Source organism: Podarcis raffonei, chromosome 17 (assembly GCF_027172205.1).
Source record: "Podarcis raffonei isolate rPodRaf1 chromosome 17, rPodRaf1.pri, whole genome shotgun sequence".
NCBI classification, from domain to species: Eukaryota; Metazoa; Chordata; class Lepidosauria; order Squamata; family Lacertidae; genus Podarcis; species Podarcis raffonei.
The window spans coordinates 7,654,052-7,676,501 of NC_070618.1; the positions used below are offsets into that span (position 1 = coordinate 7,654,052).

The following is a 22,450-nucleotide window of genomic DNA, read 5'->3' on the forward strand; positions in this document are numbered from 1 at the left end:
TTATGGCTATAAGCTGTTTTGAATTGTATTCAATCCAGTGGTACCTCGGGTTAAGTACTTAATTCGTTCTGGAGGTCCGTTCTTAACCTCAAACTGTTCTTAACCTGAAGCACCACTTTAGCTAATGGGGCCTCCTGCTGCCGCCGTGCCGTGGCAGCGCAATTTCTGTTCTCATCCTGAAGCAAAGTTCTTAACCCGAGGCACTATTTCTGGGTTAGAGGAGTGTGTAACCTGAAGCGTATGTAACCCGAGGTACCACTGTATTGTATTTTAATGCTGTAACCTGCCCAGGGACCTTAGGGCAATAACAAACAAACAAACAAACAAACAAACAAACAAACAAGAGATGTTTCACAGGTGAGCAAAACCTAGTGCCACTGTAGCATAGGGGAGCATCTAGAGTGGCTCAACAAAGCATGGTTAGGGTTAGAGTCTTACAAAATGGGAGGGGGCGGAAACAGGCATGTGTATTAATTTAAGAATATGAAATACACATTTATAAAATCAGCTTACCCACATGCTTAGGCAATTTTTGAGGTCTGCACTGCAAAGATGCTGAAGCAGAGACAGTTGCATTTTTCTGATTAATGCACTTTACTTCTATTACTGCATATGGAAGGCATTGCCTAGGCTTGTCCACTGGTTTTGAATGTTCATTGTATTCATAAAAATATATCTGCAAATATGAAAAATATCACAAGAATATCACTTGCAGGATTAGTAATATTGCATCCTAGACAAAGACTGCTAAAATAACTTCAGGTTTTGGTCATATTTCAGCAAAAGTGATTTGTAAAACATCCACTACTTTAAAAAATATCTCTCCTTCCATTTATAACATAATACAAAACTAAAATTAAAGAAAAAAAATCTAAAATCGAACACTATAGTTATTATGGAAACATTCAAATACTTAATGTAAGAGCCTGAATTACTAGTTATTTTATTGCAATTTCAATATTTGATTATAAGCTGCCTTAAACTCTGAAAAGGGTAGAATGTTTTTTTTTTTAATTTAAATTTTTTATTTATACATATCTGTTCCCTGTCTTACTGAGAGCAGTCTTTGCAGCTCAGCTGCACAGCCAACATTTCCGGCCTCTAACACAGAAGACATAACTCTGTCTTCCTGTGCCAAAATTCCCGCAAGAACTAGGGAGCCTATCAGCAATAAAACTGGGCTCCCGGGCTCCCAAGTTGACCAGAGTGAAGGTTTGGCCCAGTCAGGTCTGCTCTGGGGTTATAAAGGTAGGGCTTGCAATGCGCTCAGCACCAGAGCCTTCAGTTAGCACATAGGTGAAGAGCTGATTCTTCAGATACCAAGTTCTCAAGCCTTGACAGGCTTAAATGGTCAAAACCAGCACTTTGAATGGGTAAATGAAACAGACCAGGAGCCAGTAAAGATGATAACAGTACTGTCATGTGCTTGTAATGCTCTAATACTAAAAGAAACACATTCTGCAGCAACTGAAACTTCTGAACCACCTTCAAAGGCAGTCCCACATACAATGCATTATAGTCATCAAAATAGTAAGTCATGCTGCTTGCCGCAGCAGTTTCCTGACCTGCCCCCATCCCAGTTGTCAGTCCTGCCAGAAGTAAGAGGCCTGTGTGCACCTAGCACCATAAAGGAATCCAACTAGATCAATTACAGAAGCATTATCCCTGTCTGAATGAACTCAAAACTATAAAGCAGGCATGCCCAACTCCCACGAGACTGCAATCTACTCCCAGTATATATATATATTTAAAAAAAACTGGCAGTGATCTAACCACTGTCATTGGAGGGAGGAGCGTGCGTGGGGTGATTGCCCAGAGTTGTTGAGCTTTCTGGGGAGAGGGTTGCACAGAGTTTATAAGCTCCCCCCCCCCCCGTAACGTTTTGTACACGATAAGGATCTGACGATCTACTGGTTGGACATCCCTGCTATAAAGCAATTGCTACCAAACTCATGAAAAGCTATTGTAAAAGTTGGTTAGAATGAAATCAACCCCTGAAATCAAGCTGCTACAATCATCACACAAAACTCTTTAGCCATATGCAGACACCCACATCCCATGAGAGATGATGGCCTGGCCCAAACTCATCCCCTTCCATTCTGGTATTTGCACATTGGATTTCAGTTACAAACACACACACCCCTTCGTTATTCTTTTTACAACTTTTTAATTTCTGGTGTTTGGTTGTTTGGCAAATTGTTCACTGTTCAGGCTCGTGTGCTCAGATAAGGGTGACAATAAACGGGTGTCAATGCTCTGAGTCCCAGATTATGAACTGTTGAACTGGACAAGTTTCCATCCCTTTGTTGCGTCTCCCACTTCTTCTGGCTATAGGTACTACTTGGTGAAAAGTCCCCAAATGGTCCTCCAAATCTCTTAGAAGGGTGTGTTTTTATGTAGCTTATAGAGCAGAATTTTCTCTCGTGTAGGTCTTGTATCCAGTTCTCTGTGCCTGGTGTGACTTGGGCTTTCAATGTTGAGAGGGTTATTCATTTTGATGTGAGCATGGCTCAATGAAACCTGCCTTCCGGGCAGGTATGTAGCCAATTATTATGTTGGTGCCTCCTATGTAACAGGGATTTGTCCAGAACCAAGTTAATTCTAGTCTGTACTTCTGTCCCAAAGGGTTTGATTACAGGGCAGAGATGCATTTGAAATAAAAGGACACATTCTACTCATGTAAAAACACGCTGATTCCCGGACCGTCCGTGGGCCAGATTTAGAATGTGATTGGGCCGGATCCAGCCCCCAGGCCTTAGTTTGCCTACACATGGTTTACATCAACAGCAATGATCTGTGGTTGTTAGGTCCATGCATCCAAGGTGTGTTGGTGTCCTGTAAGCCTGGAGGAATATTTTCTAAGTCTAATGTCATGGGTACCTGATTTGATACAACACAGGTCTTTTCCCCACTGTGCTGTTATGTCTAATTGGCCTTAGTGTATTACATACTAATGTGTATAGGGACTTATTGAGTTTTCCTGAGGTAATGGTATGTGCTGCTTGTAAGAAATCTGGTGTCTGCTGCACTCAGGACATCTGGGCCAAATTTTGCTCATATACTTTATGATCTTTATTATATTACCTTTACTTTGGATCTTGTGATTTATGTGGAAGTTGTTCCACTTAGTTGTGCATTTTCTGATGTTAGCTCAATTGGTAGAGTATGAGACGCTAAATCCCAGGGTTTTGAGTTATCGAGTCCCCCATTGCTTTGAGCATGGGCTTGAACTGTGAAAAGACACCATACAAAAAAAATTATGTATGTATGTTCTGTGAGAGATACTCACTCTGCCCATGCTTTTCTTAAGTCAAGATTTTTGGCTGTTATATGTAGATTGCGTCTGATGGCAAGGTGGGCAAATGGGTCAAAATGCATTTGGTTTGCTACTGCCACCCAGGCTTGTGTGATAGCAGCTATGATGGGGGTTTATGTTGCAGAGTTTCCCAGTTGCTTAGAGTCTAGTGCTGCCCAGCTGTTTAGCTGACTAAATCTAGTTCTATCTGCCTACTGTGAGATTTCATAATCTGCTTCCTGTTGCCATTATGGAACTTGTGCGATTAGATAATACCGTATTTTTTGCTCTATAAGACTCACTTTTTCTCTCCTAAAAATAAGGGAAAATGTGTGTGCGTCTTATGGAGCGAATGCAGGCTGCACAGCTATCCCAGAAGCCAGAACAGCCTAAAGGTGTATAATGAAGGTGCTAGGGCAAACCTCCCTGGGGAGAGAATTCCACAGACAGGGAGCCACTGCAAAAAAGGCCCGCTCTCATGTTGCCACCCTCTGGATCTCTTGTGGAGGCACATGAAGAAGGACCTCAAAAGATGATCTCAGGGTCTGGGTAGGTTCATATGGGAAGAGGCGGTCCTTGAAGTATTGCGGTCCTGGGCCATTTAAGGATTTATAGGTCAAAACCAGCACTTTGAATAGGGCCCATAAACTAATTAGTAGCCAGCGCAGTTGGACCAGGATCGGTGTAATATGCTTAAACCCTCTTGCTCAGGTGAGCAACCTGCTTTTGAATTCTGCACTAGCTAAAGTTTCCGAACTGTCTTCAGAGGCAAACCTACATGATTGTCATAAATTTGGGGAAAGAGTTCTGCAGGTCCACTGAAAAAAAGCAGTGTGCCATCTGCAAAAGGGCTATCTTATACTTAAATCTTTGAAGATGAGGGCGCTGTGGTTTGGGAGACATGCTATGGGTGGAAATGGGAAGTTGCACTCCCCCTAAAGCACAAAGTTTGCAGATTGGTAGTGTTTCTAGAGTTAACACTAGCAAGTGCAGACTGTGGTCAGGAGTGCTTTTTATCACCTTAAACGATGATGTGCTCTTTGTGGGTCTGCTTTGAAAATGGTTTCAAAACTTCCATGGCTGCAAAATGGTCAGGTCAGAGTCTGTGTTTTTTTCACATTTCAAATCCCATCACAACTCAATAGCAACAATAAATACCATTCCTTCCTTCTTCATCTGAAGACCTCCTCCAGAGAGGGGACCTTCCCTGTCATGGGGTCTCAGTTATGGAGTGCCCTTTTCAGAGAAGATAGTTTGGTGTCAACATGTCTTTTGGGTGTTGGGCAAAGACTTTATTAAGGTGGGCGTTCCAGCATGTTTTACAATTTTTACAAAACAGTTTTCTAGTTTTGCAGCAGCCCCTGATGATTGCACTGTTTTTAAGTTGTATTCTGCACTCATAATAATAAATTAATAATAGAATATAAAAATTAAAAATAAAAGAACAAAGTTTCAAGAATACAACAAGCATAATGAAATTTGACATCTGATTAGGTCGCATGTGCAAAAGTTAAGGATTCCCTACCAAAGAACCAATGGCCTGGTCCTCCAATGAATCCTTAACTGAAGGATGACTTCTGGACATGTGGCAATCAAATTTTGGAGTTGGATCCAAAGCAACTTTCTTCTTGCCTTTAGGAGGCTGAATTTTTTTCACTTTTCCTAAGAGAACCTATCAGATTAAATCAAAGAAAACAGAGTTATTTTCAGTAAAATGCTCATATGATTGCATTCAGTTACCTAGCTGGACATCTTTTCCTATGAAGTAAGTATATGGAACAAAGTGCTTTTTAAAGACAGAAAAAAGTGCCACTCCCCTTAAGAGCATATAACTTTAAAAAAAAAGTCAATGTAAAATAATGAACTGTGAGTTAACGAACATGAAAATAAAATATACACCACAGACAAATATCAAGAATGTACTCCTATATTCTGATTTCAGATGGAGGGTTTCTTTAAAAAAACAGTATGTGATTTTATCACTCACCCATAGAGGCTTCAGTATAAAAACTTAATAGCTGGAGTAGACATAACACTTGTCTAAATGCAAGATATTTAAATCCTGCATAGGAAATGAAAATATAAATTCTTAAGATTTTAGTAAAAATGTATATGAATCTGAGGTATACTAACCACTATTATCTGATGGTATTTCTGTGTTAGATTATGAATGAGGACTGCCTTTTCGCTCAGTTTGAAGATGGGCTGTTATTACCTCTGTGTTGTGACTGGAACACACTCAGCGCTTAACAAATCCAAACTGCTCCTCCCAACACCATCGTCTGACCCATGCATTGAGACTATAAAGCTGCACCTGTCTAGCTGGCCTTGCGCTGGAGCCAGTAGCATTTCAGAGAACGGTCCCAACTTTCAGCATCCTACCTAGCAACCTAAATTTGGCTTCTGCATACAAAAATGCATTATAGTCAGAAAAAAAAATCATTGGGATAAAAGATTCGGACACAAAACGACGACTCCTCATGCTACACACTTGCCTAGCATTTACCATTTCTGTATAAAACTTACCCTGAAAATAATGATATTTTCTATTGGGATTGAATGTTCAGATGCATAATTCAGAGCAACATCAATGTGTCTGAATAAATATATGCCAAGTTGAGGATTTCCAAGTTCCTTCATAATTTTTAGTTGTTCTTTCTTGGAATGACCAGTGTGCAGGCCATTCTGACAAATGTTTGAGACTTCCTTGTTAGAGACAAGTAAAAAGCTAGATGTTTCTTTATCTTGCCTTCCCGCTTCACGCAACTTAGTCCTAGCAATAAAAAATAACACATTATACACATTTCCAAATAATTATATACATGTCAGATAAATGCTTCTTCACTTTCTTAGATTATAAGCAATTTCATAATACTGGTGTATTTGATTTTCTTTATACCCACTTGCAAGAAAAGGTAACAATCTGGCCCTGACCACATTGCAAATGGATGGTTGCATAATAGTTGATGGTTTTCTTTAGTACGTTGTAATTGGCTGTTTTAGTATGATGGCTCTTCTACATGCCATGGATTGTTTTATATCCAAGAAAGAGAGAGTCTGGTTTGATGAGTAAAGCTGCTGCCTATCTCTAAAACTGAAAAAATGTAATACTGTTAATCTTGTTACTACAATCCATTGAACCATGCAAGTCTCAAGGAGGTGGATGATTCAGGACGAATGGGCATGTATTTCCTGCAGAATGGAGCTTAGCATATGTGGTTCAGGATGCGGGGGGTGTAACAAAAGGGAAGGCAGGTGGCCTAGAGAGTCACCATGCAGTCCAATGTGTATGGCTCAGGACTGGAGAAGGAATTGCCTAAGTGGGACTAGGAGAAACCAGAACTAAACTTCAGCATCTGCGTTCAATTATGACCATGGATAGCTAGTTGTGTGTGTGTGTGTGTGTGTGTGTGTGTGTGTGTGTGTGTGTGTGTTTGATTGATTTTTCTGATAGGGCTCCTATAGCTTTTGCACATGTAATGGACAAGCGTGTTGGATCTGGAATGGAGAAGACATGGGTTCACACCCCAGCCATGCAGTGGGGCTCACTAGGTGGGTTTGGGCAAGTCAGTCTCTCTCTCTTTTTCATGTAATTGTTTTTAGAATACAATGAGAAAACACCACATATAAACTTATTGGGAGTAAGGATGGAAGACAAATATGATAAAATAAAATGGATTAATTTCTCTTCATATAAGGACAATTCACCTCTTTGCGACAAATTCTTCTTCCAGATCTTTATTGTGAACCATTTTTATCTTACTGAACTGCCACAAAGACTCGAGGTTACACTCTTTGTCAAGGCAACTTTGAATCAGCCGTTGTTTAATCTCATTACTGTCTCTCTGATTATTGGAACACTCTGTTAGTAAACCTAAACACAAATAAATAAAAAGTTTTAAGAAATCTATTAGAATTACAGTCATGGGGATTACTAAGCAACATTCTTGGCAACACAGTGATGGTCACAGGCAAAAGAAACTCCCAAAGTGATTACTGTCAAGTTACAAAGTTTAGTAAAAAATCTCAGGAGAGAAAATCTTGCTTAAATTAGGTCATGGAAATTAATTCATTGCTAGTTGAAGTAGTATCTATGTTATACAGGGACACATGTGACACTTATTGGTTGAACTGGTGTGGTGGCATGAAGCATCCTGCTGCTTAGGTACTAAGGAGTTTCCAATCCAGCTTCTGTAAGGAAAGGGAAGCTGCCAGTTTGGCTTAGATTAAAATTTGCACAGAGGCAGCGAAAGGACTGAGAAGTCATCCTAGGATATAAAGAAACCAGGGGGTTCCTATTTCCTCTCCTGGCCCCTCAATATACGTCTGTGTTTCCACCAATCTGTGGGATACAAGATGGAGAGGGTGGGATGGAAGGGTGGAGGGCGAGAACAAAACTTTAAAATAAAGAAATGAAGGGGGGCAGCCAACCAGGAAAACACAGTGAAGAAACTTACTCAGATGATCTAGCAAACATGATGAAGGAAGGACTAGACAAAGGGACAATTTACACAAAACAACCACTCAAGCAAGCATTTCTCTCCACACACACAAAAACATGAAGACCTAACTGTCCCTCTGGAGACGGCATTGCAAGTTGAAGACCCTGCCTTTCTCCAGTAGGGGGAGTCATCCCTATTAGGAATGGTGTCCCCCTTTATGTGGTAAAAATAAACAGAAAAGGAAGAGAAAGGAAACTCAGGCAAGAATGGTAATCAGAAAGCAAGCTTTGAACAAAATTCACAGTGCATAGGAACAGGTGTTATGGAAGGGTGAGAGACAGACAAGAATTTAGGAAGGCTGGTCAACAGTTCAAAGAATATGGTTGCTTAGTCAGAGGAATTATGCTAGCTATGGCTTCTACTGTCATGGCAGCATTGTGACCTTGCAAAACTAAGGAAGCAAAAAGGTGCAAAAACAGGGATATGGGATGAAGTTCACATACTGATTTAAGTTAATTTGGCTGCAGGCTTCAAGTCAACCTTTATTTGAAAGAATACAAGTAGAGATTGAGAGAATTAAGATGGTTCATGTCCCTTTGTAAACCATTTTTCATGCATACCCCCCATTGTGGCAAGGAGTCTTCCTGTGAAAGCTTTCACCTTTGTTCTTGACAACTAACTTTTTAACATGCACATGTTATAAATACGTAAGTCAATTGTTTTGCATCATACAGTTTTTGCATATTTATTGAGGTATACAAGAGCCTCTTTACTTTTCTTGCTCTTAATTATTTTTTGCTACAATCATGACCATGTTTACTCAGAAGTAAATCTCAGTGAACTTCAGTGAGGCTTACTGCCAGGTAAATGAGGTTAGGATTTAGCCTTAATCTGCTACATTTTATGAGTTTTCAAACTCATTTGAATGCATCATTGCATGCTGTTCTTTCCCTATGGAAAGAGGTCCCTTTGTCAAAGTAGAAAGAATCATCTGAAAGAAAGAATCATTACTGACCACCTTAACTTTCTGCTTTAAAAGTGACATTAAATTTAAAATTATCTTCCTTTCCCTCACCTTTCAGATTTTCTTGACTTTTAACTGAACTGCTAAATGAAATGTAGCTGATGCCTTAGTGAGGGAAAGGAGATAGGATGGCAAGTTTATAGTGGCTGGGCTGGCAAAATCAAGGCAGCAAGAGCAGCTGCAATCCTAACCCCATTTACCTGGAAGTAAGCCCCTCTGAATACAATGGGACTATTAGACATAGTTAAGTTTGCAACCATGGATAGCATTATGATGCTCAATTAGGCACTTCATTAACTTTGATTTTTAAGCCCTTTGTTGTTTTGCTGCAAAAGACTAACAGGGCATTCCCTGTAGAAATTAATTAAAATTGAAAGGCAATACACAGAGGTAACAAATTTGTAAATATCTGTTGGTGGTTGAGTTATACATGTCTACGTGCTCTATAAAAGCTACATATGTTTCTGCGTTAGTAGATAAAACGGAACGTAGACTTGTGGAAAATAAACCAACTGAAGTGGAAGAGAAAATACCAGATGAAAGTGCAGATAAATACTGGAACAGATTGGAGAATGTTTGTGCATCCCTAATGGGAGCAGCCCTTTTTCTCTGTACAATTACTCAGGAAGTGGTGGCACATCATAGTGGAGGACAATATTTAAAGCAGAAGGTGGAAATCCTTGCAGGAAGAACTACAATGGAACCTCTACTTACGGACGTAATCATTTCCGGAGGTCCGTCTGTAAGTTAATCAGGGTTGCTGGTAAAAGCGCCGTTGTGTGCATTCAGTGGCAGCACACTTCTGTGCATGTGCAGATGGCGGCAGCTGCTTCTGCATGTACACAAACGGCAGAGGCCGCTTCTGCACATGCATGAATCGCGGCAAACCCAATATTTACTTCCGGGTTTGCTGCGGTCACAACTTGGATTGGGCCCAAGTACTCTTCTGCACTCAGAAGAATCTGATATCCTAGGCTCCTTGGGAGGAAGGGCAGGATTTAAATTTAATAATAATGATAATAGTATTAGCATCTGCCACTTCCCAAAACTGGCAAGGATGCTTAAACACAAGTAAACCATTATGATACTCTTTGCAAATGTGACTTAATTTTGAATCTGATACAGAATAATTTACAAAAAAATAATAATTCGATCAATCTTTATTGGAAGATTATAATTGATAATGAAGGTACATCTCTGTTGGAGTTCACAGAATAGTATTATTGAATAAAAAGGCTGAAGATGGGATGAACTAGAATAAAAAAATGTTGAAAACAAGGATAAATCCAGCACATGTAAAAGCTAAACCTAAAATTTGAAGGCCTGGCACAATAAAAAGGATTGGATTTGTTGACTAGAACTGTAGTGACAAGGTCAAGCAACTCATTTTAGGGATAACAATCCATAACGTTGGTGCTATGGCAGAAAGCTCTGTCCTGTGGAACCAATAACTTTACTTTCTCCAGACAGGGATGCTACCACAGCCAATCATATGGGAAAACTCTTCAGAAGAGAGGAGAGACGAAAAGGCACAGGTAGTGTCAATTCCTATTATAAACATCAGAAACTGTCAGGATACAACTGACTTGGGAAAGTATACATTTCTGAAGTACAATGACATGAACTGTTTGAAAATGACACAATTTCTATCACATATCACATTGTTTCTTTGCTTATTAAATTATGGCAGATCTATAACACATGATCAAAAATGAGTATTTTGTTATTTGTCTACTGTACCTTTATCAGGAGCTCTTTTAGGAATGGTAAATTTTTTCAAGCGACTTTGATCTGGCAAAAATATACCCTTTGTATTTGACGTTCTGTTTTTCTGTATCACTTCCATCTTTGGTTCCTTTTCTATTTTGTCTTCAACCTGAATCAATAATGAATTGCAGAAACTGTTATTAAAACTGTAACTTGCTTTTTCTTACTCCCTCCCAGTTTCTTTTTCTTTTGTCCCATAAATATTGAGCCTGAGAGCAGGGAGTGTCCTCACTGAAATTTGTACACCACTCTGGGAACTCTTGTGAACTGAAAAGTGAATAAAAATGTCAATAACCGTAGTAGTAGTAACATTTGCTTTCTACACAATTACTTTATTGTCTCTAAATATCTTCCATCACTGCCCATTCCGTTTCTGTTTTTAATTCCTACTGCACCTGGATGTTCAAATTCCCTATTAACTCTGAAGCAAGAATGCCTCTTTTCCACCCCAAAAGTTTAATAAAAGAATGCATTTCAGTGCGGGCAAGTTAAGGCTCCCCCCCCAATACCACTAGGCTCAGTAACTGCCTACGGTAACTGCAATTAAATTGGGTTATCAGTTGTTACTTTTGTTTTGCACTGAAGACCATGCAGCAACATATTTAAATGAGAGATGCAAGTAGAACTTTAAAATACGTGTAAGCATATGAAAAACTGCACCTCTTTTATTCTTGCACTTTTATCTGAAGTATCACATTTCACAACTGTGGTTTGTATCCTAAGTTCTACAGAGTAGACACACTGAACTAAATGAACCTTAAAAGGTAAAGGACCCCTGACAGTTAAGTCCAGTTGCAGATGACTCTGGGGTTGCGGTGATCATCTTGCTTTACAGGCTGAGGGAGCCGGTGTTTGTCTACAGGCAGTTTTTCCGGGTCATATGGCCAACATGATTAAGCCGCTTCTGGCGCAACGTAACACTAAAACCAGAGAAGTGCACGGAAACGCCGTTTACCTTCCTGCCAGATAGGTAAGGGATACCTATTTATCTACTTGCACTTTTCTTGGCGTGCTTTCAAACTGCTAGGATGGCAGGAACTTAGGTTAGTCTTATCCATTGATTTCAATGGGTATACTTTGACTGGTGTTGAATACAACCCTATAAGGTAAAATAATCAACCAAATACTGTTATTAGTATTTCAGAAGCAATTCTGAGTGGTTTTTTTGTTTATTAGTTTGAGTTTACAGACAGCAGTACCGTAACTCTTGAGCTAAGGGAATGAATTATGGTGGGCTGTTATTTATGAACTAGGCACTAGAGGGAGATACAGTACATGTTTCCCAGCCAAACAATGGCATAGAAGTCTCCAACATTATTATTTTCATTCTCTACAAAATTGTATTCCAAGGATGCTTGTATTCCAAGGACCATAAACTATTTATGGAGGTCTATTAGCACCAAAAGCCTCATGCATCTCCAGCAATATGTAACATTTTGAATATCAATACAACTGCAGAAAATTTGCACAACCAGTATTTATCACAGTGTTATGCAGTCTATGGGGGTGAGGGTAAAGAAAAGTGTGTGGGCATACTGAATTACTGAATTTGGTTACAAGTTTTAGTTCTTTGTTTCTCTGGAAGATCAAAATACAGCTCAACCAATTCAAAGTCTGTCCTTGAACCTCCAAAACAAGCATATCCATGATTGGATGGCTATAGCTTTCAAGGTCAACACTAATTTTCTCCAATCAAAACAGTTATATGACCATTATAAAAAATAATATTTGGGCAACCCCAAACACCCTCTATGAGACGACACTGATTGACATATGACCAAATACTTTTGGTGCAAGATACTGTAAAGGGCTTGGGTACATGCACTTATCAGTGCCTTCTGCTCAGTGTGGCACTGGCCAAGATTCAATGCCATCTTATAAAGTTTTTCTGGAGGTGTGGGTGTATGATTTGTGGTGGCCCAGAGATTATTTGTGGGATGCATACTATCAGTGAGCATTCCAAAAAAACTAAGATCAAGAACACATGAAGAACCTTGTTGGATCATTTCACAGTACCAGTCCAGAATCAATCATTCTGTTTCCAGAATGGCCAATCTAATATCTATTCAGGCTGGCAGGATGGGGTGGGGAGAGATCTTCAGATGTGCTAAAGAAATAAATGGGACTCCTGCCTCCCCCAAACTCTTGCTGTGCTGCATAGTGCTACAGGGCTTCTAGACCCAACCCTGAACATTCAATAGCTAATAGGATACAGGCAAAGAGAGAATTCCAGAATTTTTCATCTTCTCAGCATGCACCCAGCCAAACCCTAATTCTCACCCTCCAGGACACTGCAGTTTTCTTGACATGCTATCTTCCTAAACTCTGATTCAAAACCATCATTGAGAGTATGCAGATTAAGATTACCTGTAAGCATGTTGATATTTGATACTAAAAGGTCAGATTTAGCACACTGTACTGAGAAACTACTAATAAAGTTTTCTACTTTTTGAAGAGTATTAAAAAAATTATAGATCTGTGACAAAGAAGTTTCTCCTAAAATGTACCCTTATGTTTAGAGGGCTATGAACTGTGCAATTAACATTGGGCACAAGGCATCCCAGAACAGTTGTCACTTAAAGAAGAGTTGTTTCCTTCCCTGAATATTAAACATACAGAAATATTTTTTACAGTAACGAATTTCTGAAATCAAGCTTAGTTTATTTTTTATATTTCTAGGAAGAATATGCATTTCAATACAGAATAAAAAAGACAGACTAGTTACACCATATTGCATGGCACAATACTAAACCATTGCCTATGTACCGATCTTACCAGACCTGCTAGAGCAAACAAAATTCTGATTTCTCTTTAAGAACTGCCAATCACAGTGTCCATACTTTTTATATTTTTGACATGTCTGTTATGCTTTTGCTCTGTTCAATTATTTCCTCACACTGAGTTACCACAGTAGCAGCTGCTGATGTGGCAGCACTGTCCTGACCTCCAGTCTGCAGCTTACTGGGAGGAGAGGAACAAGGTGGTAATATGGTGCAAATGCACCAGTGGAGTTCACCCAGCGTTCCTGCTGGTGCATGTGCTCGATACCAACCTCATCTCTCTTCTCAATAAGCCACAACAATGCTGAAGATGGGAACTCATAAGTACCACTCCTCCATCACATGCTACAGCATTATAATGGCTAGTTAATACAGTAGAATATATAAAAATACTCCCTATAATATACAATCTAATCAAAATCAGATTTAAAAACAGGATACACGTTTCATAGATCATGTATAAATATAGTCATATCCATGTAGCTTGAAAATAGAAACTAATTCAATTTTTGACATATCTCCTAGTAAAGAGAATCATGTTTCTGAAAGCCATGCAGAAGTGAGTAAGTCTGCCTTATTATCTACACAACATATTCAATTGCTTGTGCTGCGTTTTGCAAGTCTATTAGTCTAGTTTGATGTGGTGTTCACTTTGCTGCAATTAAGGACAGTTGACATATTCTATGTTTTGCCCCTAATAACTTTTCAGAAGTTTAATATTAACCTTCCTACACACACACTTACAATGCATTTTCCCCCTCAAAAGAATTCTCAGCACTGTAGTTTACCCCTCACAGAGTTACAATTCTTAGCAACCATTAACAAACTACAATACCTAGAACTCTGAGGGGGGGAAAGTGTTTTGAATGTGATTTAAAGGTATAGCATGTAGACACAACAAGATTCCCTTATGATATTACCCTAACAAATCACACAGTTTAAAAGCTAGGCTTTCTATAAAAGTGTAGAATTCTTAAACGTAATCTCATTTATGTACTTTAATTCTTTTCTGGGCGGCAAGATAAAACATCCAAATATCAGCACTTGAAAATGCTAGTAACAAAACTGGTGTATTTTGTGTCTGTTAACTTTATAACATTTTCTACAGAATATTTGAACCAAGGGTATATTATGGTAAATATTATTCCTCCATTTGCTACACTAATTACCCCCCACCCCTTACTTTCAGGAGTAGCTGGACCGTTTTGAAATATTACAATTAAAATATGCAAGTTATGAAAACCAAAACCAAGCAGAGATATGTTGCTTAAAGTTACCTTTTCAACCAATTATTTGGGAAGATTTTCGTTTCTTGGAAAGGATTTTCAATACTTTCATGGAAAGATTTTCTTTTTAAAAAAAATCTGGATTGGAAGTTACTTAACTATACGGCAAATTAAACACTAAATCAACAATGAATCAAACCAAACTGTCATAATATAGTTGTTTTTTAACCTTTTGAGACTATATTTGTCCATTATGCAAACAAACAGACCACAACACAATGCTAGTTTAAAGTAAAAGTTTCCAAAAAGATCAAAAACTCAATCAAACTAACTTCAGAAACCGCACAGATTGTTAAAAAGGATTTTCTTCTTAACATGTTCAGGGTTCATTTAAGTCATGCACTTACTCTGTTTTAGCTATTTGATTTACCTTAATGAACAAGGACAGAGTGGGAACTTTGCACTTCTTCATTGTAATTTTAGAAAACCCAATAAAGCAGATTTTTTTTAAAGAAGTAAAAACAATATCAATCAGCAACAAATTTCTGAAAATGCTTTACACAGGTAAAGTAACTAGCTGGATACGAGAGAATAAACTATCATAGTAAGGAATAGGCTCACCTAGTGATCACTTTTACCTTATGAACTTCAGCGAGTATCTGCATGCTCTCAATAATCATTTTCAAAGTGTTACCAGAGGGGACAGCATTACAGCAAATCAGGCTGCGATCTTCAACCTCTTACACTGAACTTAATTTTCAGTAAATTGTGATGGCCCTACATACTCCTCCAAACAGTAGTGGGAGCATTTCAGCAATAAAACAAGAAACAAATGGGGGATGCACCGTGTAAATAACACATCACCAGTTAAGTTAGCCCTTAAAATCATTTAATCACCTTAAATATATTTATCAAGGTAAATGGGTAATTCCTCCCACTAATTTCAACATATATGTATGGGCAACATGTAGGTTTTAATTTGAGTGAACTGAGGGCATGGTGTGCGTGCTCAGAACCAAAGGCAAAGCATTTATTCTAGATTTAATAACATGGGTACCTAGAAGGGTGTTTAATTGATACGATTGAAAAGGACCCAAAATGCAAACTGGACTAACTACTTTCACATCAAATAGACAGACATACCAACCAACCAACCACACACACACACAGGTTCCAACTTTCAATTTCAGAACTGTATTTCGGTTTCTAGAGACAGATGGCTTAAGTTTCATAACTTGTAACTACTAACTCCCACAATAATACTCAGGAGCACCGTCCTTCATTCTTCCTTCCATCCCCAGCCCTACCACTGATAAGAGACACGAAATCCAAAACCTGCTGCGCACGTTGAACATTTTCCTCACCACTATCAAGAGTTGGAGCAAGAACCAAAATCTTGCCGCCAGCAAATCTTAACACCACCAAACAAAACCAAAGTGACAATAACAGCATTTACTTTACAACCCTCAGCGATGTCGAGAAACAAGAGGGCTTCGCGGGGATTAGGGAAATGAACAGGGTCCAGATCCACCGGGGAGGGGGAAAAACCACTCTCACACCGACGGCCGGCGCAAAGTTAAATGTGCCCAATTCGGTTCCGCAGCAGGGCATACAAGTAACCACTAACATAGACGGCACCCTTTTATATATATAAAAAGGTGCCGTCTATGTTAGTGGTCACGAATTTCGCAGCACCCTTTTACAGTGGTACCTCGGGTTAAGTACTTAATTCGTTCCGGAGGTTCGTTCTTAACCTGAAACTGTTCTTAACCTGAAGCACCACTTTAGCTAATGGGGACTTCTGCTGCTGCCGCGCCGCCGGGGCACGATTTCTGTTCTCATCCTGAAGCAAAGTTCTTAACCTGAAGCACTATTTCTGGGTTATTGGGAGTCTGTAACCTGAAGCGTATGCAACCTGATGCGTATGTAACCCGAGGTATCACTGTGTATATATATATTTAAAAGGGTGCTGCGAAATTCGTGGCCATGGGACTCGCGTCAACGGCTATTAGCCCGGGCAGTAAAATGGAACCTCCAGGTTCAGGAGCAGTTTGCAGGCGTCTTACCCCGTTGCTGAGCAACAAGAAACGTGAAGAGGGCTTGGGTGGTTTTCCCTCAAGCCCTTCTTGTCCTCGGCTATTAGAAACGGGACTCCGGGCCAGAGGGATCCAAAAGTGCAAACATCGACCAGCTGAAAACAACTGAGGTTAGCTAATCGTGAGCGACTTCGCCGTTGATTTCAACGGGTCACCCCGTCGAGTGCGAGGTTTCGCTCGGGCTGAGGGGCCAGCAGGAGACCCGCGGAGGGCGAGAGAGAGAGAGGAGCCGCAGGCGGGCGCCGAAGTGTGATATATGGGGAAAGCGCGCGAAGCCATTAGCCGACCCCCGCGAAGCAACCTGTCGGCCGGTCACTCACTTTCTCGTCTCCGCAGCCGCCGTCCCTTTTCCCCGCTCCTTCGTCGCGTCCCGTCGGCTTCAAGCATCCCTCCGGCCTGCGCTTCGCATGCGAGCTTTTCAGGGCGCCGGCAACGCCGGCTGTCGCCACAGCGTGCCCGGCCTCTGTCCGCTGCTGCCGTGCCACCGCCACCATCGCGGCGGCTGGTGGGCGAATGGAGAGCGCCGGCTCCCGCAGCGGACTTTATAAACTCCGCCCCCGCCACGTGCAGCGCGCGGTGCGAGGGAGGGGAGGAGCCAAGGGACGGAGGTTCTCGCGCTCCGAAATAACCGCTCTCCTATGCCCCGCCCCCCCGCCCCGAAGCCGGTTGCAAACTTATTTTCTTTTATTTTTCGCCTCCAAGGCGTAGAGCGAGCCCAAGGACGGTTGGTTTGACCAGCCATAATAAACCCCAACCACACTGAATAATGGCATAAACAAGTGAGGAAACTTCACCACAAACACACACTGTTCAAGCAGATTGGAAATTCCCGAGATTAGTACAGTTCAAGGCAGCACGTTAGAAGCCGTCGGATATTCTAGGACCTAGACAACACTTTCTGTCTTGTTTCGTTTTCAGTTCCAATATTTTAAAAGCTCCCCACCCCATTCGTTCTTTCTCCCATTTTCCCCCTCACAGATCTGTCTTTTGTGGCTTGAAGCCTGTGCAATTGCAAAGTTCTTACGGAAGCTGAATTTCATGACAATTTGGAGACTGGTCAAAAAGAAGGGTAGAAAAATAACATAACTAGACACACCGCTTTGCCCTGGTTTTGAGATGCGTGTTTGCAGGACCCACGCTGGGTTTTTTTATGTGCGTGATTGCATTTTGTAATTGCAAGTTGTGCCTAGCGCTGTATTTAAAATGGTTGCAAACTTGGGGTCTGGGTTAAAGGCGGATCTACACGGATCCTCATGGATCCTCCGCTTTTTAAAAAATAACTCCAACAAATCCGCAACCTTGCAACCCGCCCTGGGACCTCAGGGTGAATAGCGGGTTATTTCTGCACCAGGTTTTCCATCCCTACAGGTTTGTGGTAACAGCAGACAAAAGCTTACAAGTTCACTCCTTAACATCAGGTAAAGCTAGTGTAGACGCCTAGCTGAAACCCTGGAAAGTTGCTGGCAGTCAGTGCAGACAATACTGAGCTTAGGTGGATTAATGGTCTGACTTTGTCCTGTATAAAGTCAGCTTCTGATTTTCCTATGTAACGGGTTGCCATATTTTAAAAAAACTACAAACCAGGACACCTCATAAGTTGTTGAGCTTTTTATAGTAGAAGCTACAACAAATTTTGAATTTTGGAGCTTTTTTTTGGCATTTTCGGCACAATTTAACCGTCTTTGACGGAGATTTATCCGATAAATATTCCAGGATGCCATTTTCAGAGACGAATTCCCGGACATGTCATGGAAAATCAGGACGTATGTCAGCCCTAGACTGTGTAAGGTCTATGCTGACTCATTCCTTAATGCAGGCCAGAATTTCAAAATGCTCTGGGAGAGGCACAGACAAGTCCAGCCCAAGACTTACAGAGAATCCTGTAATAAACTTTTAAATAAATCTCTTCACTTACTCTAAGCCTCAGTCCAGGTTCTTCATTGAAAAAAGCCCCAGGTTTCGGAGTACAATAGTGATGTGCAGAAACCAGCCGATGAAGCTATTTGTGGTATGGAGAGTTTTCAATGGCACGGTAGAAATATCCGAGGCGTAAATAAATGACAATTTCTTTATTTCATTTTAATGGCTTTTTACTTAGGATTCTAGATGCAGTCTTGCTGAGGAAAAGAAAGTTCCAGCTAACTAGCCAAATTTGCCACCTTTATAGATAAAGTGTGCTGCAAGTTTGGTCAGGGTCACAGTGACTCTGCAGAAAGAAACCCACTTAGCAGCTGCAGGATTTTCTAGCTTCCAGGCCCTCTATTGCTAGGGAGAGGGGGATAGGCTCTCTCAGCCCTGACTGGCTAAAGGGAAAATCTACTCTCCTGTATCCAGGCTTGCTCTGTTTAAAAACTGATCTTTGGGAAAACACTGTCAAAAATGTATAAGATACTATTAGAGTGGAATACAAAGGACAAGGAGGTTAAAAGTGTTATGATAAGATGGGCTCAGGATCTGGGACATAACATTGATTTTGAGAGATGGGGAAAAATTATGGACAAAAACAATTAAATTTACAGCATGTGTGGCTCTTAAACAGAACGTAATGAAAACGATGTACCGTTGCTACATCACACCAAACAAGCTTGCCAAAATGTATAAAAACCAGGATAAAACTTGCTGGAAATGTAGGGAGAAGGAGGGGAATTTCTTGCATATGTGGTGGACTTGCTCCAAGATTAAAGCCTTTTGGGATACTATATATAATGAATTGAAAAAGGTATTTAAGTATAATTTCAGCAAAAAAACAGAGGCTTTCCTGTTGGGGTTAATTGAGGAAATTCAAGTGAAAGATGTAAATTTGTTCATGTATGCAACAACGGCTGCAAGAATACTCCTGGCCCAGAAATGGAAGCAACAATAACTCCCCACATTGGAAAACTGGCAAGTACAGATGGTCGAATATGTGGAGCTGGCGAAGCTGACAGGGAAGATTTGAAATCGCCGTCATGATTTGTTTCAAAAGGACTGGGGAAAATTTATACTCTATATGAAAGAAAATTGTAAACAGTTGAATATGTTTGCGGGTTTAAGTTGAAATGTTTGGTAATGGGAAATCAAGGAGCTGATTTACTTATAAGAAGGTGATTGTTAAAAGATTGATTTAAGGTAAAAAAGTGAATTTAGGAATGTGGAGAAATTGGTAATGAGATATGGAAGTCTGTTAGAGGGAAGGAAGGAGGTCAATGCTTTATTTAAGCAATGTTTTAAGTCATGAATTACTATTATTTTTTCTTATTCTTTGATACTGAAATGTAATAAAATATGGAAAAGTTATATAATAAAATATAATAAAAATTATATTAAAAAACAACAACTGATCTTTGACCTGGGTCTGGGGTCCTCATTGAATGAAGGATCATGTGCTGGATGCAATTTGGTGGTGGGCTCTGTGGTGAATGCCGTTTGGTGGTTGCCCAGTTTTTTAAAAACTCTGCACATTTATGTTTCACAGGGTGTGAAAGAAGGGCTTTGCACCTTTATACAATATGCGTGTGTGTTTGGGCCCAGGGTCTTTTGCCTCACCATCCCCACTACTGACTCCCTGTTGCTACTCAGCTTCAAAAAAATTAAAAAAAAAAAGTCCCCCGATTCATTGAAAAAAAATCTGGTGACCATAGGTTAATGACTTTTTGTCATTCTTCACAACTTCTATCCCAGGTGAGGCCCTGGCCTAGCATCTTCCCTTCAATACTCAAAATATTATCCAAATTCTACCATTTATTAATTCACCAACACTTGCCATGACGGGTGCCCTTGCACACCCAAACATGTAACGGGCCTGAACAAAAGCGAGAGCATAACATGTGTTGGGAAAGCAATGCTGGAAGTCTGTCCGCATGGGGATCCCTGCATGGGGAGCTGCTTATACAACATTGGTCCAAATTGCTCATTCCCCACGCCACCCCGATGGATTATGGTAATTCATTTTATGTGGGTCCACACATACGAGCAGTAAAATTGGTAGAAAATTTTGATGGAAAGGCCGTATCCCCTGGGCCCACTGCTGATTATTATAAAAGGCATACTAATTTTTAAAAATAGTTATTCTATTACTTTTTTTGGGGGGTGATGTGTTTGTTTCCTTACTTGCTGCTATTAGCCTTGCTTCACATGCTTTGCCTATGCTTAGGACAGGATCTGGCCCCATTGCCCTACATTTGATAGCTGAATTTTTATTGCTCTTATACACTGGGAACTTAGAATTATTTCACAACTTGATGGGCTGTAGGCAAATAGGAGTTATGGCACATACTTTGATTGGGAGCTTTTGAGAACTGAGGCAGCCTGTATCTGCAAACGTCTTGGCTACAGAAAAAAAATGGCATAATGTTGGGAGCTAACTTTGAAGGAGTGATTTATTACCAGCATTTCTAAAATTTTGTTCTGGGGTTGGGAAAAACATCCAAAGAATTATGAAAGGGAGCCACCAGTTGCCAAATGTTCCCATGGTTTCTGCTATTTTTATTTAATTGAATTTATATTACATTTTGTTTGCATACATCCATATACATTTTCCATCCGTAATTCAGGCTTAGCCTAAGAATAAGCAAATACATAAGAGAAAACAAAATTACATAACCACTTAATATATTTCCCACCACCCGTAATCCATATTTGTTGTGTTTAATTATCAAACCTTAAAAATTCTAAAATTTTATTTGACTTCCGTCTACTACTTCAATTTGAGTCAATTTTTCCTTTCCTTAACTGCCTTCTTTAAATGTTTCCACTTTCTTGGTATTAACTTTCTTGGTTATAATACCTGTTTTGTCTTTTGCAAAAATTAATCAAAGCGTAATAAAGGTTTAATTTGCAAACAATGTTTTTCTAGATAGTTTTTATAACACTCCCATTCCTTAAGAAACTTTTGGCTTGTTCTATTCCTAATTGTTTCTGTCTTTTTAGCTAGCTGTATATTCAAATAACTTTACTTGCCATTCCTCCTTTTCCTTCTGCTGCAACTGGCCCACACTCAGCAGCCACTTTTTACCTCCTGCAAGTCCTCCTGACATCAGAAGATTAAACTTCAAAAGAAGGGTTATTGTTTAAGTGCTGGCTAATTGAAAGCAGCTGGGGTGGGGAGTGTGCTCCAGGACCTGCCTTAATATAAAAGCCCTGCTGCCCTTTTCCTCCTAGAGCACAGTAAAACAGTGAGGAACTGACTTTGCAGCAGCTTGGCCGTTGCCTACCCTGCTGTCTCAGCCAGCAGCTGTTTGCATATTTTGTGCTACAATAGTTTGACCTGTGAAATATCTGGTTGCAGGTCAGAGTGTTTGTGCTGCTTATGAAAAGGTAAAGGGACCCCTGACCATTAGGTCCAGTTGTGGCCGACTCTGGGGTTGCAGCGCTCATCTCACTTTATTGGCCGAGGGAGCCGGCGTACAGCTTCCGGGTCATGTGGCCAGCATGACTAAGCCACTTCTGGCGAACTAGAGCAGCGCACGGAAACGCCGTTTACCTTCCCACCGGAGCGGTACCTATTTATCTACTTGCACTTTGAGGTGCTTTCGAACTGCTAGGTGGGCAGGAGCAGGGACCGAGCAACGGGAGCTCACCCCGTCACGGGGATTCGAACCACCGACCTTCTGATCGGCAAGTCCTAGGCTCTGTGGTTTAACCCATGTAGCCAGTGCTAAACATTTTGTGAATCTTTGTACTTTTTTCCATTTACTGTGTTTATTTTCCCTGATTTGAACTATAAAATGGTGGTTTTCTTGAGTCAAAAGGAGAGTACCCCTAAACATTTATTTTTTTTAAAGCACTGCTTATAGCTATTATTGAAAACTTAAAAATGGAAAGCGTAATGCTGGTGGTCAA

At 40.3% G+C, this 22,450-nt stretch overlaps 2 protein-coding genes across 2 annotated transcripts in view; both read right to left on the minus strand.

Moving 5' to 3' along the window:
* TEX15 (testis expressed 15, meiosis and synapsis associated) overlaps positions 1-17,127 on the minus strand; it is a 32,138-nt gene extending 15,011 nt beyond the window's left edge. The window contains exons 1-6 of the mRNA XM_053370412.1: positions 16,951-17,127; positions 10,502-10,637; positions 7,004-7,169; positions 5,822-6,068; positions 4,821-4,967; positions 514-676 (exon numbers count right to left, since the gene is read on the minus strand). Of these exons, the coding sequence (XP_053226387.1) occupies positions 514-676; positions 4,821-4,967; positions 5,822-6,068; positions 7,004-7,169; positions 10,502-10,637; positions 16,951-17,124 (1,033 nt within the window). The 5' untranslated portion in view covers positions 17,125-17,127. The remainder of the gene's footprint in view (positions 1-513; positions 677-4,820; positions 4,968-5,821; positions 6,069-7,003; positions 7,170-10,501; positions 10,638-16,950) is intronic.
* The window catches only part of PURG (purine rich element binding protein G), a 164,344-nt gene that overhangs the window by 114,503 nt on the left and 27,391 nt on the right, over positions 1-22,450 (minus strand). The gene's annotated exons all lie outside the window — the stretch shown is intronic.